The sequence below is a fragment of the Myotis brandtii genome, unplaced genomic scaffold, assembly GCF_000412655.1.
Source record: "Myotis brandtii unplaced genomic scaffold, ASM41265v1 scaffold517, whole genome shotgun sequence".
Lineage (NCBI taxonomy): Eukaryota > Metazoa > Chordata > Mammalia > Chiroptera > Vespertilionidae > Myotis > Myotis brandtii.
The window spans coordinates 1,575,116-1,590,320 of NW_005369706.1; the positions used below are offsets into that span (position 1 = coordinate 1,575,116).

The 15,205-nt window shown below is 44.5% G+C and overlaps 2 protein-coding genes across 2 annotated transcripts; one reads left to right on the forward strand and one right to left on the reverse strand.

Moving 5' to 3' along the window:
• Window positions 1-5,135: 5,135 nt before the first annotated feature.
• LALBA (lactalbumin, alpha-) lies at window positions 5,136-7,049 on the forward strand. Its single transcript, XM_005877367.2, has 4 exons — window positions 5,136-5,268; window positions 5,599-5,754; window positions 6,201-6,276; window positions 6,797-7,049. The coding sequence occupies exons 1-4, from the start codon at window positions 5,136-5,138 to the stop codon at window positions 6,855-6,857; spliced, it is 426 nt and encodes a 141-aa protein (XP_005877429.1). The 3' UTR covers window positions 6,858-7,049.
• Window positions 7,050-10,572: 3,523 nt separating this feature from the next.
• Window positions 10,573-13,528, reverse strand: LOC102240265 (olfactory receptor 8S1-like). The gene is made up of 2 exons (XM_005877413.1): window positions 12,756-13,528; window positions 10,573-10,735 (listed from the first exon to the last, which is right to left on the reverse strand). The coding sequence occupies exons 1-2, from the start codon at window positions 13,526-13,528 to the stop codon at window positions 10,573-10,575; spliced, it is 936 nt and encodes a 311-aa protein (XP_005877475.1).
• Between the last annotated feature and the right edge of the window lie 1,677 nt (window positions 13,529-15,205).

The window sequence follows — 15,205 nt, forward strand, 5'->3', positions numbered from 1 at the left end:
GAATGGCTGTTATAAAAAAACTCACAAGATAACAAGTGTTGGTGAGGAGGTGGAGAAAAGGAAACCCTTGAGCACTATTAGTAGAATGTAAATTGGTACAGCCATATGGAAAACAGTATGGAGATTCCTCAAAAAATAAAAAATAAAAATACTATATGATCCAGTAATCCAACTGCTGGGTATATAGTAGAAGGAAATGAAATCATAATCTTGAAGAAAAATCTGAGTCTCCATGTTCATTGCAGCATTATTCATAATAGCCAAGATATGGAAATAACATGTATCCATCAATGGATGAATGGATAAAGAAAATGTGATATCTATATCTATATCTATATCTATATCTATATCTATATCTATTTATTTAAAAGAAGGAAACCCTGCCATTTACAATAACATGGATGGACCTTGAGGTCATTTTGCTAAGTAAAATAAGTCAGACAAAGACAATTACTGTATGATCTCGCTCATGTGAAATTGAAAACATCCAACTCATGGAAACAAAGAATAGAATGCTGGTTGCCAGGGGCAAGGGGAGGGGAAAATGAAGAGATGTTGGTCAAGGGTACAGACTTCCAGTTATAAGATAAATAAGTTCTCAGAATCTAATGTTCAGCAATATGACTGTAATGAACAATACTGTATTATATTCTGCTATGAGAATAGATCTTAAATGTTCTCATCACACATATACACACATGCAAATGGTAATTATGTGAGGGGATAGAGGTGTTAACTAACCTTCTTGTGGTAATCATTCTACAATATGTACGTGTATCAAATCATCATGTTGTGTAACTTAAACATATACAATGTTATATGTCAATTATAACTCAATAAAGTTGGGAAAAAAGAATATGAATGTGGCAAATTGTTGACAGTGGGTGAATATATGAATTTATTATAATACTAGAGGCCTGGTACACAAAATTCATGCACTCAGGAGGGGGTCCCTCAGCCTGGCCTGCGCCCTCTCACAGTCCCGGAGCCCTCAGGGGATGTCCGGCTGATGGCTTAGGCCTGCTCCCTGTGGGAAGCGGGCCAAAGCCAGCAGTTGGACATCCTTAGCGCTGTTGTGGAGGCGGAAGAGGCTCCTGCCACTGCCACTGCGCTCACCAGCCGTGAGCCCTGCTTCTGGCTGAGTGGCACTCCCCCTGTGGAGACTCAGTGGATAGAGCCTCAGCCTGTGGACCAAAGGGTTCCAGGTTCAATTCCCATCAAGGGCACGTACTTTGGTTGCAGGCTCTTCCCCGACCCGGGTCCTGGTTGGGGCTCGTGCAGGAGACAACCAGTTGATGTGTTTCTCTCACATCCGTGTTTCTCTTGGACTTTCCCTCCCTCTTCCATTCTCCCTAAAAATCAATGGAAAAATATTCACAGGTGAGGATTAAAACACACACACACACACACACACACACTAATAAAAAATAAATTAATTAATGGTTCATGTAAACAAAAAAGCAGGTATAGATGTAGTAATGCAGTACAACAATTTAAAATAATTCTATGTAAATTGAGAGCAGACCTTTGGTGTGGATATAGAATGCGAATCAATAGTGCTAAGTGACTTTGCAAGGACATTTGTATAAGCAACCAAATCAGAAAGTGCCAATAGAGAGCAACCCCTCTCCAAATTTTATTTGCTTTAAATAACTCTTTAATTTAAATAACTCTCTAATTTAAGAATTTGTCCAAAATTTGGGTTTTAAATTCAAGATCTAGCTTTATTCATCTAGTAATAATTTACTTGAATTATGGGAGGAAGTAGACCAAGGTGAGGATATTAACCAGAAGAAGTATAATGTTCAACATCATTGTGGCCCTTAGGGTGTCCTTCCAAATGGTTGTCCTGTGCTCTGTCTCTAAACGACTGCTCACCTACAAACCCCGGTTTCGGATGGCGACTGCCGAATGTGCTTTGAAACAGATGCTTCTGATTCCTTAATCTCTAGACGTCCTCCACAAAGGACAGTTTGAGAAACCCCGATTTTTACCGTAGCACCTGAGAGAATGAACATAGCTTCCTAGTATGTTTCTGAAAAATCTGGTGTGTTGTAAATGCCTCTTCACTGCCTTGATTCAGATCTCAGCCTGCAAGCAGACCAGCTAACTAAGCCTCTCTGGTGAGGGAGACTTTAGTAGGAGCTTTTCTCCAGGACCTGTGCACATCTTGCCATACACTCTCTCTTCCAGTGCTGTGATCATTGTTTGCTGTTCTTCTTTGGTCTATTTCCAAGAATCTGCATCTTTCTCTGAATGCAACTGTTCCCATTAGATATCTATCTTCTTTTTCAGATGACCTCAAGAAACACTATTTTACAAACATTTCTAGGAAAGTAATGGTTCCTCTTATCCGAGGCATATTTATTTTCTTTTCTGCACTTGGCTGTGATTGCTGATCTGAATACTGCTTTTTATTGCTTATAGAGAAGGACAGAGGTAATCCTATATAATAAAAGCCTAATATGCAAATTGTCCCCTTAGGCAGTCATTTGACCGGGAGTTCGACCACTTGCTATGACATGCGCTGACCATTAGAGGCAGCGCGGAACATGTTGGGTGTCAGTGACACACTGCAACCTCTCTCTGGTTACCTGGGGGTGGGGGTGACGGGGACAGAGGCGTGGTGAGAATGCGGGGTGCCTACAGAGCTCGCTCTCACTCCCCCTGCTACCTCCCCCTGGGATGCCAGGGCTCGAGTTCAGGTGCCAGGCACCCACAAGGAGCCCACCCTGCATCCATGCCTCTTCTGGGTGAGCCGGGCCCACACCCCACACCCACACAGCCTCTTCTGGGTGAGCCGGGTCCACACCCCACACCCACACAGCCTCTTCTGGGTGAGCCGGGTCCACACCCCACACCCACACAGCCTCTTCTGGGTGAGCCAGGCCCACAGCCATTGGGATTGCAGGAGCCGGTCGGGCTCCCCGTGGTTTCACGCAGGAGCTGGTCTGCGAGGCTGGCTGGGAGAGAGCGCACTGCCTGCCTGGCTTCTGTGTGGCACCGCTGGGTGGCCCAGAGGCCCATGCTGCACCCTGGCACGCAGTGTCTGGTCGCGCTCACCGCATCTCCGTGTGGGGACTTGGGCACCATGACTCAGGTGCAGGGGGGCTCACAGGGGCCTGGGGGCCCAGGTGCTGCCCAGGGCCCAGGGGTCAGCTGGGACCTGCCCTTCCACGCCAGATGCTCATGCTTCGATTGCCGGCCAGGCGTAGGGACTGCACCTGTGCATGAATTTCGTGCACCGGGCCTCTAGTCAAATTATAGGCAAGCAGGCTACTGCCATAAGTCTTGACTTGACTGGAAGTGTAGAAAGTTCCTGTGATTCCTGGCCCACTAGTTTATTCTATCACAGGTACTTAATTCATAGCCCAGGACAGAAGGCATTTTACACTAGACTCCATTATTAGAAAGACTAGTCCTTAGAACTAGCTTTTTAAAATTTTTATATTTTTATTTTTTATTGATTTCAGAGAGGGAGAGGGAGAGGGATAGAAAAATCAATGATGAGAGAGAATCATTGATCTGCTGCCCCTACACACGCCACAATGGTGATCGAGCCTGCAACCTAGGTATGTGCCCTGACTGGGAATCGAACCATGACCTGAGCCATACCAGCTGGGAAGGACTAGCTTTTTAAACGTGTCCATATCACACATGGTTCAAGATCATCCTCTCATTCCCAGTCACATTCTCAGCCATACTTGCTTAGTGTAAAGAATTCCTATTCCTGTCCTTCATGTACCTCTCCCAATACCTTTGGGTGGAGTGGAGGAGAAATTCAGTAACAGCATTTTTTCTGTTTCTGAAAATGTATTTCTTTGCTACCAGGACTTTCTCCTCCTCTCTCGGCACTCCAAGATCTCCACACTCATTTCACTCATGCTACTTCATATACTGGTTACCCATGGTACAGAAATGGGATAAAACCAAGAGGAGTTTTCCCTGATTCCGAAGAGTTGTAGGATATAGCAGTTTGCAATGCCTAAGTTTGGAAGTCTTAAATAGTTCAGTGGGGAAGGATACCTCTCTGCAATATGAGGAAGTATGTTTAGAGGATGAGCCTTGGCATGAAGGAGGCTAACAGCCTTTGGTACATGAAGCTTGTTGTCAACAAGTTGAAGGAATTATTCAGACTCAGTACCCTCACCTCCACTGGCTCAGGGACACTGATCTTAAAGCTCAGACCTAGAATCTGGTTTTATAGGATCCATGTATATCCTGGCCTAATCTTAAAGTGATTTAAGTCCAGTTTTTCTATTGGGTTGGGTCAGGCTATTTTTAATCTACAGAGGCCAACTCTGAGGGTGTCTGCAAGTTTCTATACCCATGAACAAATCTGCTACAAGTTGTTAGTCGTGGGTTTACACAATGTTTTAATTAACGCCAGTGCGGAATCAGGTTTGGGGGTTGGGGGTGGGAGCCTGATAATAGTGCAGAGGATACATAAATATGTACTGTCACACACACTTTTTAAGTTCTCTGTTTTCCTGAAGTAGTAAGTCTCTAGATCCAAGTTATATCTGATTCTGAAAGTCTGTGCTGCCATATTTTATAACCGTTCCTGAGCCCTCAGCCATGAACCACTATATCAAGGGACTCTTCCTCAGCTTTGTACTATGCCTGGGTTGACTGGACAAGTACTAGTTCTAATCCTGGGATGATGGCATATAATGACATATAATCCTTTTACATAATCTGTATGTCTGTAGGGGGAGAGGGGCATTGGCCATGGACTTTTATTGTATGTTCTGATTGCCTCACTCATAATACCCCTGAGGTCTCCTTTGTTCTTGAGGTTGGCTGGGGACATCCTCCTTCCTAGAACCAACCCCACAAGAAACAAAGTTATAAATAAAGCCAACTGCGGAACAGGATCATGCTTGGAACTATCTCTGCACAGAGAAAAAGCAATACCTGGTATGGACTAGAGATTAGGGAAGGGGAAGGAAAAGTGGGGTGAAATTACGGAAGGAAGTTGGCAGGCTCAGTATTTCTGTGTGGCACAACTCATTTTTCTTCATCCTTTTCCTAGAAGTAGGGCTTGGTGCCAGGGCTCATGAGGCTTTCTCCACAAATAAAAGGAGGTGAAGAATGAGTGGTGCGCCCACTTCAGATTCTTGGGGGAAGCCAACATGATGTCCTTCCTGTCTCTGCTCCTGGTGGGCATTCTGTTCCCTGCCCTTGAGGCCAAGCAATTTACAAAATGTGAGCTGTCCCAGGTGCTGAAAGACATGGATGGCTATGGAGGCGTCACTCTACCTGAATGTGAGTTTTTCTGCTGCCTTGCTTCATTCCATTCTTCATCTGCTTCTCTCCTCCACTCTCTTTTCCCGCCCCTTTCATCCTTACTTTCATTCAAATATCTAATAACCCTCTTATGTTGATCTATTTACATGTTTAGTACATTTATTCTCCTATATTTTCTTTCTCCCATTGTCTGATCTTTTTGGAACTTTTCTTTTGATCTCATCAAGATACTCTGTTGCTTTGCCATATTTGGAGACTTGCTGGAGAGCCATCTTCTCCCTAGGAATACAGGTCCTCATTTATGCTATGCCTGGACATTTCTGTGATACCTTTCTCCTCTTTTCCCAGGGATCTGTAACATATTTCATGTCAGTGGTTATGACACACAAACCATGGTCAGTAACAATGGCAAGACAGAATATGGACTCTTCCAGATCAATAACAAACTTTGGTGCAGGGACAATCAGATACAGTCAAGGAACATCTGTGACATCTCCTGTGATAGTGAGTAGCCTCTTTTACCCTGTTTCTCTGTTTTTCTGGAGCCTAGCCCTGGATGATCTCTGGATTCACTGCCTTGGACTCCACATTAATTTTGGGACTTGAATTGAGAATGCTATGTAAGAGGCTGTTAGAATTTTTCATGATCACCAAATCCCCAAACAGTCCCCTGAAGTTTATGGGTAGATGATCTGAGCTGTCTGGGAGTCTTGAAGTCTGATACCCAGCATTTTCAGAGTAAGTCAGTTGATGAGGTTGATAATTCCTCCAGACATGCCCCTCAGCTAGGGGAGGCACTGGATTTCTGTACTGGCTTTCTTATGTAGAAAGGCAATAGGCATAAGCCTCCAGAGAAGGACCAGACCTACTAGATCCAGGGAAGAGAAAAACTCATTACGTTTCTGGATAATACTCAGCTCTCTCATTCTGTCCCCTCAAACTATTTCCAGAATTCTTGGATGATGACCTTACTGATGACATGATGTGTGCCAAGAAGATCCTGGATAGCGAAGGAATTGACTACTGGTGAGTCCCTATTCTATTTTCTACTTCCCCTTCCCTTTCTTCTTCTCACCCCTTTAGCTCCTGCACCACTCCTCTCCTCTCTATCTTCTGGCCATTTAATCTAGAATATAGTCTCCAAAGCAACACTCATCGAGCAGATTCAGGTTTCCAAGTTTTAAGCCTCCATCACTCCACTCCTGTTTGGCAATTGTCCTAATAGGAGTTCCTCATAGAAGGCTGAGACCCAACCTCCTTTCAGCTAGACTTAAACATCTGATTCTACTTGTATAGTCCTAGACCCTAAAGTGAACCCTCAGTACCTCTGTATACCTTTTCTAGCCCTGCAATTTTTTATTTTATTTTATTTTATTTTAGTTTTAAAAAAGGACCCTACTCCACTAGGTGGGTCATCTGGCTAGGAAAGTCTTTCTGTAATTTTCACCCATACTGTTCCACCTCAGCTCTCCTGGGGCTAAAGCTAGATGGAAGTTTAAGCTAAGATCCAGTCAGCCAACTTGCCCTGTCTCCTTTCCATTATCAGGTTGCCCCATAAGCCACTCTGCTCCGAGAAGCTGGAACAGTGGCTCTGCGAGAAGTTGTGAGCACCGACAGTTCTTGCTTCTTCTGTTCTTATTCTGCTCCTGGAACTCCTCTTCCCCAAAGATACCCCAGTTTGCATCTTTCTACTCACTTGAAGCTAATTTGTCTTTGAGATCTGGGCCCTGTAGTAACACCATTGGACATGTGAGGACAATTCTCTAGGGGTATGTGACTGGTGCACTAGACTTTTGTCCCATGCTGAATGCTCCTGGTGGCACTTTCACTACAACAATGGATTCTACCTCTGTCTTAAATAAAGGATCTGATTTTGAATGGCTGGTTGTATTTTCTTCCTGGAGGGAGAGGGAGTAGGGTGTGTGGGTGGATACTGAAGCCATAGATCATAGCTACCTTCCATCTCTACTGAAAAGGAAATAGGCTGAACTTAGAAAGATGGATTTACTTTCTGTGCCAACTCAGTCAACAAACTTTGATGGATCACCTAGAATATTTAAGGAACTATAGAGGGGATCCAAAATTGGCTAAAAGAACTAGCAAGAGAGATGAAATAAACACTAATAAATAATAACATACAAGGAATCTATATATAAAAACCTAAGTGACTGTTACAACTGGAACTCGACCAGATGCTATGATGCGCTCAACGCAGGAGCTGCCCCCTGGTGGTCAGTGCACTCCCACAGCCAACCTCCCGCAGTCCCTTCCCCCTGCCAGCTGGCTGGCCCGATAGGCCCCAATGGGGGGAGGGGGCCCGGCTGGCCAACCTCCCAGCTGGCCCCCCGATAGGCCTTGATCTCCAGCCAGGCCAAGGAACCCCACCTGTGCATGAATTCATTGGTATCATAAACATCATGGGGAAGGTTAGAAATGTGCCCTGAGCATTCATAGGAGGAAAGATCATTTATATTTGAGGGTATGTGTGGGAAAAGGGATCAAGGAAGGATTCATGAAAGGAGTAGCATTTGAGTTGGCTTTGTATGTGGGTGGGATTTTGACGGATGGAGATGTGGAGTGGGAAAAAGACGGCAAGGGCAGGGGCTTCAAGCATCTGAAAAGGGTTGAGGGATTTCTTTGTCTTTGAGACAAGGAAATCCTCTTCACAAAGAGCTGTGAGAGGAACTCTGTCTGGAAACTAGAGCTGAAAACAGAGGACCCTTACAGTCAGCTCAGTAATAGAAGAATCAGACACTGGGGCCTTTGGGTTTGGACCCTGCTTTCCATTACTCCTCCTTGCTGCTTCACTTGTTTTTAACAAGGATTTTCACAGAACTTTATTTATTCTAATGATTATGAGAAATGTGAAAGAAGAAAAATCAGGAGATTTGAGTACTAATGTCTGTTTGTGCTGCTCATTGATGGTTCAAATCTGGGCAGGTCACCTCTGTCCTTTGTACCCCAAGTTCCTCTCTTAAAATGAGGGTTTTAACCTAGGTGGTTTTTCAGAAATCTCTTCCCTCTTTGACAATCCAGCATTCCAAAACGCCAATTTAATCTGCCACATTTCTGAATTAGCTGAATTATCTTCTAATTTGTGTCTTCTTCCTGCTTTCCTAAGATGCCTAATATAGCTAATTACACTGCCCCCACCCCCTCTACCTGCTGGGGCTTTCAGCAATCTGACTTTACTTATCTCAGAGACTAGCAGCTTCCAAATGAGGCCCCCGTGGCCTGCTTAGGGACCTATAGGGCTAGGCAGGGGTGGGGAGACCATCCCTCCTGTATACTTAATGAAAAAAACCTCTCAGGAAATAACTTGATATTCATCATATCAAGTTTTGTGTGAATTTAAATACAATGTGATGCATCTTCCAGGGTATTGAATGCTATTCCTCTCCTAATTATGGGACAAAAAGCTTTCCCCCAAGTATACAGGGTTTTCAGAGTAATCCCTGTGTATGGGTGTATGGTAAGGACAGGATTGGATGTCCATTCCTCCCATTGAGCTCACACATCTACTTCTTACTTATTACCCTGCCTCAGTTACATGCTCAGGGAGCGATATGCTCTGGAAAATATAAGGGTCCAGTTCCATCAAGTGGTCAGAGCAGAAATGCAACTAAAATTGAGGCTGTCTCAGCCCCATAGCCTTGGCCCTCATCCTATAGAGAAGATTAGGAAATTTCACTTGTGGGTAAACTATATATAAGGCCAAAATCTTCAGAGGCCTTTGCAGGAAGAAACTGACAATACATTTATTTTCAGAGAGGATCTTAGCCTGGGGTCAGAGGGTCAAGGACAGAGATAAGCCAGGGAGCTGGCATGGAGGTAGTCTTGACTGAAGCAGAGGTCTTGGCCTTTAGGTAGAAACAGGAAGGAAACTGCTATTGTTCTCTTCCTGAGAACTTTCTTGGGAGCTGATTGGGAGGTGGGATGGCAGCTGAGCATTTGCTCTGCTCTCTCCAGCTCCTTCTCATTCCTTTCGGCTGGGATGTCTTGAATAGGCAGGGAGCTGAGGTGGTCCAGGCTAAGGTGGGCTGTGAAGAGGCTCAGGGCAGGGGCTGTCCCTGTGCATGCCATTCACAGAGCTCTATGTGAGCAGGACCCAGGACAGTGCCCCGAAATATGGAATCATTTTCTCTCTTTCTATCCCAATTTTTTCTCCCTGCTACTTTTCCTCTGATATCTATATTGTTATCAATGCAAGAATTTTACTGAATAAAATTAAATATTCTTTTTAATATGTTCCTTCTCTCACTCCCCCTTCTCTTTCATTCATTCATTCCCCCCTCCAACTTATCTAATGCTAATTGAATCTATTAGATGACAGGACTATTCTAGACACTGAGGATACAGAAGCTATTAGGACAGGGGCTTTGCTCTTAAGACTTACACGTTAGAGGACGATATTCACTTCCATTTTCTGGGATCATTTAAGAGAAAGGACTCTTCAGATGAACTTAGGCTTCATTCCTTAAATAGTCAACAAGTAGTTATTGAGGATTTGTTATTTGCTAGGCTTTATTTTATTTTATTTTTTTAGGCTTTACTTTAGATGTCCCTTGTTAAGAACAAAGACAGGAGGAGACACACTTATTTTATTTCTTTCTTTCTGAGTTGTTATGGAGCTGTAGATCTTGCCAGGAATTTTTTGGGAAGGAAACAAAGGAGAAGTTGGGTCTCACGGTAACAAGACTGGACTCTCCCAGAATGCAGTGGGATATTTGCTAGTGGCCAGCTAGGTTGATTTACACTTTGTGCATAGACAAAAATAAAAGAGTGAGGAAGAGGCAGAAAGGGGAGCGGTAGAAAGGACAAGAAATGAGAGGGGCCCTGACTGGTTTGGCTCAGTGGATAGAGCTTCAGCCTGCGGACTCAAGGGTCCCAGGTTCGATTCTGGTCAAGGGCATGTACCTTGGTTGCAGGCACATACCAAGTAGGGAGTGTGCAGGAGGCAGCTGATCGATGTTTCTCTCTCGTCGATGTTTCTAACTCTCTATCCTTCTCCCTTCCTCTCTGTAAAAAAATCAATAAAATATATTAAAAAAAAAAGAAATGAGAGGGAAAAGCAATCGTTGTAGAAATGGCCAGTGAAGCTGTGAGCATTTTCCTGTGTGGTGACTGGGCCCCCGGTGGATGGTGTCATCTGCTTTGTGGAAGTTTCCCAAACTCGCTTGACTGGGGAGGGCACTGGGGTGAGGAAAACTAAGACTTCTGTTTTGGAAAAGAATGAATGCTGAGGTCACTGAGTGGTGACAGCTCTTTTGCCTCCTCTTTTTCCCCATAACTTTTCCTCCGGGTGAGGCGGTGGGGCCTGGGTTAGAAGGTCAGCCTGGGCTGCCTGGCCAGCATCCTCCTCAGAGCTGCCTTCACCTCCTGGTTCTTCAGACTGTAGATGAGGGGGTTTAGCAGAGGCGTCACCACACTGTACTGCATGGAGAGCACTTGCTCCAGGACTGAACCAGAGGCTGGAGTCATGTACCTGGAAGGCAAGTGCACAAAGGGATAAACCGAGCTCAGGACAATGGCCACAGTACTGTTGGCAGCCACAGTCTACCCCATCCCAGAGACTCTGCAAAGAGGGTCCTCAGAGCTGAGCCGACCAGCACTGGTGGCAGCACCTAGAAATGACTGTATGGTCAGTGAGAAGTTAAGCATTTCTGCCTTCAAATGCCTTCAAACATGAGTGATCTTTTTTTGTTAAGCCTCACCTGAGGATATTTTTTCCATTGATTTCTGAGAGAAAGAGAGAGAGAAAAGAGGGAGGGAGGGAGGGAGGGAGGGAGGGAGAGAGAGAGAGAGAGAGAGAAATAACCATCCATTGGTTGCCTCCCGCAAGCGCCCTGACCAGGGCTAGGGATCAAACCTGCAATCCAGGTATGTGACCTTGACCAGGTGCATGCCCTTGACCGGGAATTGTGACCCTTCAGTGTATGGGCTGACGCTCTAACCACTGAACACACTAGTCAGGGCCAAATATGAGTGATCTTATGCAGAACATTACAGGAGCTGCCCTGGGCAAAAAAGTTCTGCAGCAGATCAAGTGCTGCAGGTTAGAGTAGAACTAATAATAATTCCATGCATTTCCATAGCACTTCATACTCCCCAAAGCACCTTTCTTTAATAGCTGTGATGATAATGTGAGGAATTTTTATCTTCTCTTCCCTATATATACAACCACATGTTCTCATCCTGTGATCATTGTTTCTTGCAAAATCGTAAGCTTAATCCAATAAAACTGTCATTGTTCCCAACATTCCCAACTCTGGGAGTTACCCTCAGAATCATAGCACATTATTTTTATAATGCGTAGGGGACACACATTTGCCTTTTTAGGTGCATTTTTCTCTGGCTTAGAAAAGACCAAGCTTGGTAAATAAAGTGGAGGATAAAAATGTGCTAAGCACAATATATAAGTTCAAAATAATAAGATTAAAATTTTGGCTGTATCTTGTTAAAGTGCCACTGGGAGTATTTCCCACAGAAGCATTACTTTTTTATTATTATTATTAGCAATAATATCATCATCATTGAAATGTTCTTTGTGAGTTGTGGTATGCTTGGTTAAAAAAGTTACTTGATTTTTCATCATCTACTTTATCTCTCCTGACGTTTCTGTGAGGTAGGCAGGAGGAATCTTATTGTCCTCTTACAGCACATGAGGATACTGAGACAGAGAGAGATTTGTCCACAGGCTCAGGTGAGCTCTCCTAGACCATTCTTTATAATTTTCTCCCACCTCTGACTTCTCTCCAAGTCACAAACAGATGAGATGAGTATGGAGCAATTTGTGCAAATCCATCTGCATTTCACTAATAGAGAGCTCAGGCCATACTTACTGTGTCTCCTATAAGTGAGGACTCATCCGCTGGAGCTGTTTATGTTTGAGAGAAGCATGGTAGGAAACAGTATGAGGCTTGAAGTCAGTGAGACTTGTTTTAAATTATGGCTCCATGACTAACTTGTTCTGGGACCTTTGAGAAATTACCTGGTTACTCCTGAAACTCGGGTTCCTTATATAAAAATGGAGTTACCAATATTTTTCTTGTGGCATGATACATGCCCAAATCAATCATGTAAAGCACCTGGTGTCATGTAGGTGCCTAATAAATAGTTATAACATAAATAAGCTTTGGAGGCATCACCTTCCAGCAGTAAAGAAAGATGGGATCTGTTTCAAGAATATGTTTTTATTTTTTGAATAAAAATCTACTAAAGGCTCCCTGATTCCCCTTTGAGAACTCCCAAATCATAGGTTAAAGTAATTAGGAACATGTTTAGTCCTTGAATAAGCTCATTTTTCAGAGTAGACCATTGAGGCCTCAAAAAGAAAATGGATTTTTCATAATTCACACAGTTTGTCCACCGCAGAGCCAGGACTAGCCCAGCCTTCTGAATTACATCACAATTATTATCCTGCTACTTTTGCAATGCTTGGTTCTACAGACCAAGGCCACTTGGAATATCCTACATGTATATTCAGGAGGTACAGTATGACATACCTGAAAACTCCTGAACCATAAAAGATGGTGACCACAAGAACATGAGAAGAGCAGGTGGAGAAGATCTTGCTCCGGCCCATGGCGGAGTTGATCCTCAGGGCTGTCATGATGATACGGGTGTAGGAACCCAGCAGTAGGACAAGGGTGCCAAAGCCCAGGACCCCCACGGTTGTCAGGATGGAGGCGATGCTCATGTGGGAGTCAGAACAGGCCAAAAGGAGCACTGGAGGAAGCTCGCAGACAAAACTGTGGATGAAGTTGGGGCCACAGAAATTCTGTTGAGCCAGGAGAAGGGTGTTAACGAGGCTACTCCCCATTCCTATGGCCCAGGATGCTCCCACCAGGCCAGTACACACCTTCTTGTCCATAGCCACCATGTACAACAGTGGGTGGCACACAGCCTGGAACCGGTCATAGGCCATGACTGAAAGGAGGCAAGCTTCAGTGGCTCCAGAAAATATGACCAAGGAAACCTGGGTGAAACACCCAAGAAGGGATATGGTCTTCCACTTGGAAAGAAGGTTCTCTAGCAGTTTAGGCACAACGATTGAGGAATAGAAAGCATCCAGGAAGGAGAGGTGACTCAGGAAGAAGTACATGGGGGTGTGGAGGTGGGAATCAGCTCTGATCACCAGCAGCATCAGCAGGTTCTCTGTGAGGATCAGGAGGTAAATCACCAGGAACAGTACAAAGAGTACTACCTGGGTCTGAGGATTGTTGGATAGTCCTAGGAGAACAAACTCGGTGACTGTGGTTATGTTGCCAATTTCCATGGAGCAGTCAAGTTTTCCTTTAGAGGGACAGGAACAGAGAAGACTGCTGGAACGGGTTATCAGTCCCAGGACATGCCTGGTGATGAGGCATTGTCAGTAAAGCTTCTTGGCTAACACAGAACAGATCATGCAGCAAAGGCAGCCCTGCCAAGTGAGATCTCATCAGCCCTTCCCAGCTTAAGGCAGTAACCTACGGGCCAAGGTGGAGAGGTGGGAGGAGGAGTGTAGAGAATCAGACCTAGGAAGGAAAGAGAAGAGAACAGCGATTATCCAGACTGGAAAAGGAAAGGAAGGGAGTTGGGAATAGATGCCAGAGTACTGAGAAGGGCTATTCTCCAGTTCCAAAAGGAACTGAGTTCGAACCACAGGAGGGCTGGCTGGCATAGTGAGTCAGTAATAAACGTTTGGCTGGCATCCAGCTGACAGACCATGATGAATGTTTTAATGATTGCTATGGTATTGGGATACCTGTTGATGGTACAAGACCTTTCTCTGCCACAATTTGTGAGTTAAAAAACAACAAAATAGCCTCATTAAATAAAACACAGTATGGGAAAACTATATGGTTTCTAAAGTCCATTTCAGCTTAGAAATCCTAACGACTGAGGAATGATCTTCTGGGAGTATTTCTGGTACTAAGTAGAAACTCCTTCTCCCCTTCTGTGTCAACCCAAGCAGAAGTGGCACACAAGGGTGCTTGCTGGTTTCATGGAAGCCAGGCAGGAAGAAATCCTCACAATGGAAATATCACTTACTCCAAGGGCTTCCTATCCAGGGTTTCTGTGAAATTATAATGTCCACTGTTTGCACTGTAATCTCAGGATTTAACATGAGAGTCCACGAAGACTGGGTTATTCTCTGAGTTGGTATCAGGAGATTTGGATAAAACCAAGCCAAACTTGGACCATTTTCTCCACATCACAGGGATGGTAAAGCCAAAAAAAAAAAAAAAGGGGGGGGGGTAAAACATGAAAGAACTCCTAGAACACCTGGTAAAATGGACAGTTATGGGGTTTAGTCTAAATCAGAGGAAGGTAGACTGGTCACCCCTCCCTTCCTGAGAGAGAGCTCAGGGAGATGATAGATGAGGATCTGATTTCTATTCATGAACTGTGCACTCACAGGTTCCCAGAGTGAATAGTTTTAGAAGAAGATGCATTTAAATGAGATGGAGATTTGTCTTCACAGACCAACAAGAGATGCTCTCAGTGGGGGCTACAGAATGGTATCTGTTCCAACACAGAAACAAAAGCCACTGGCATGGTTAGAGCTCTCCCGACCTTGTCCCTCCGTTAGAAGATGCAGAGTGGAGCTTCTGAGCAACGTAAAATCCCTGTGGTCTTTCTGTCCAAAGGGAAGCCTTTTTGACTCTGCTGCCCAAATAACAATGGCCAGAGGGACTTGACCTAGAGAGTCTGGGAGGTCCCTGGAGAGGCCCTTAAGCAGGAGGTCTGATCTGCATCTGAATGAGTTCTCCAGGGCCAACTATTCCTCTCCTGTATCACTCTTGTTTCAGTGGGTTGCATCACATAACTGGGACCCTAGGATGGCCAGCAATTTCTAAAGATAAGAATATAGTGTTCTAAGGTTTTTTAGTTCTAAAGGTTGGATTTCCCTCCCTCCTTCTTTACCTTCCCCCCTTCCTCTCCTCTCCTCTCCTCTCCTCTCCTCCCCTCC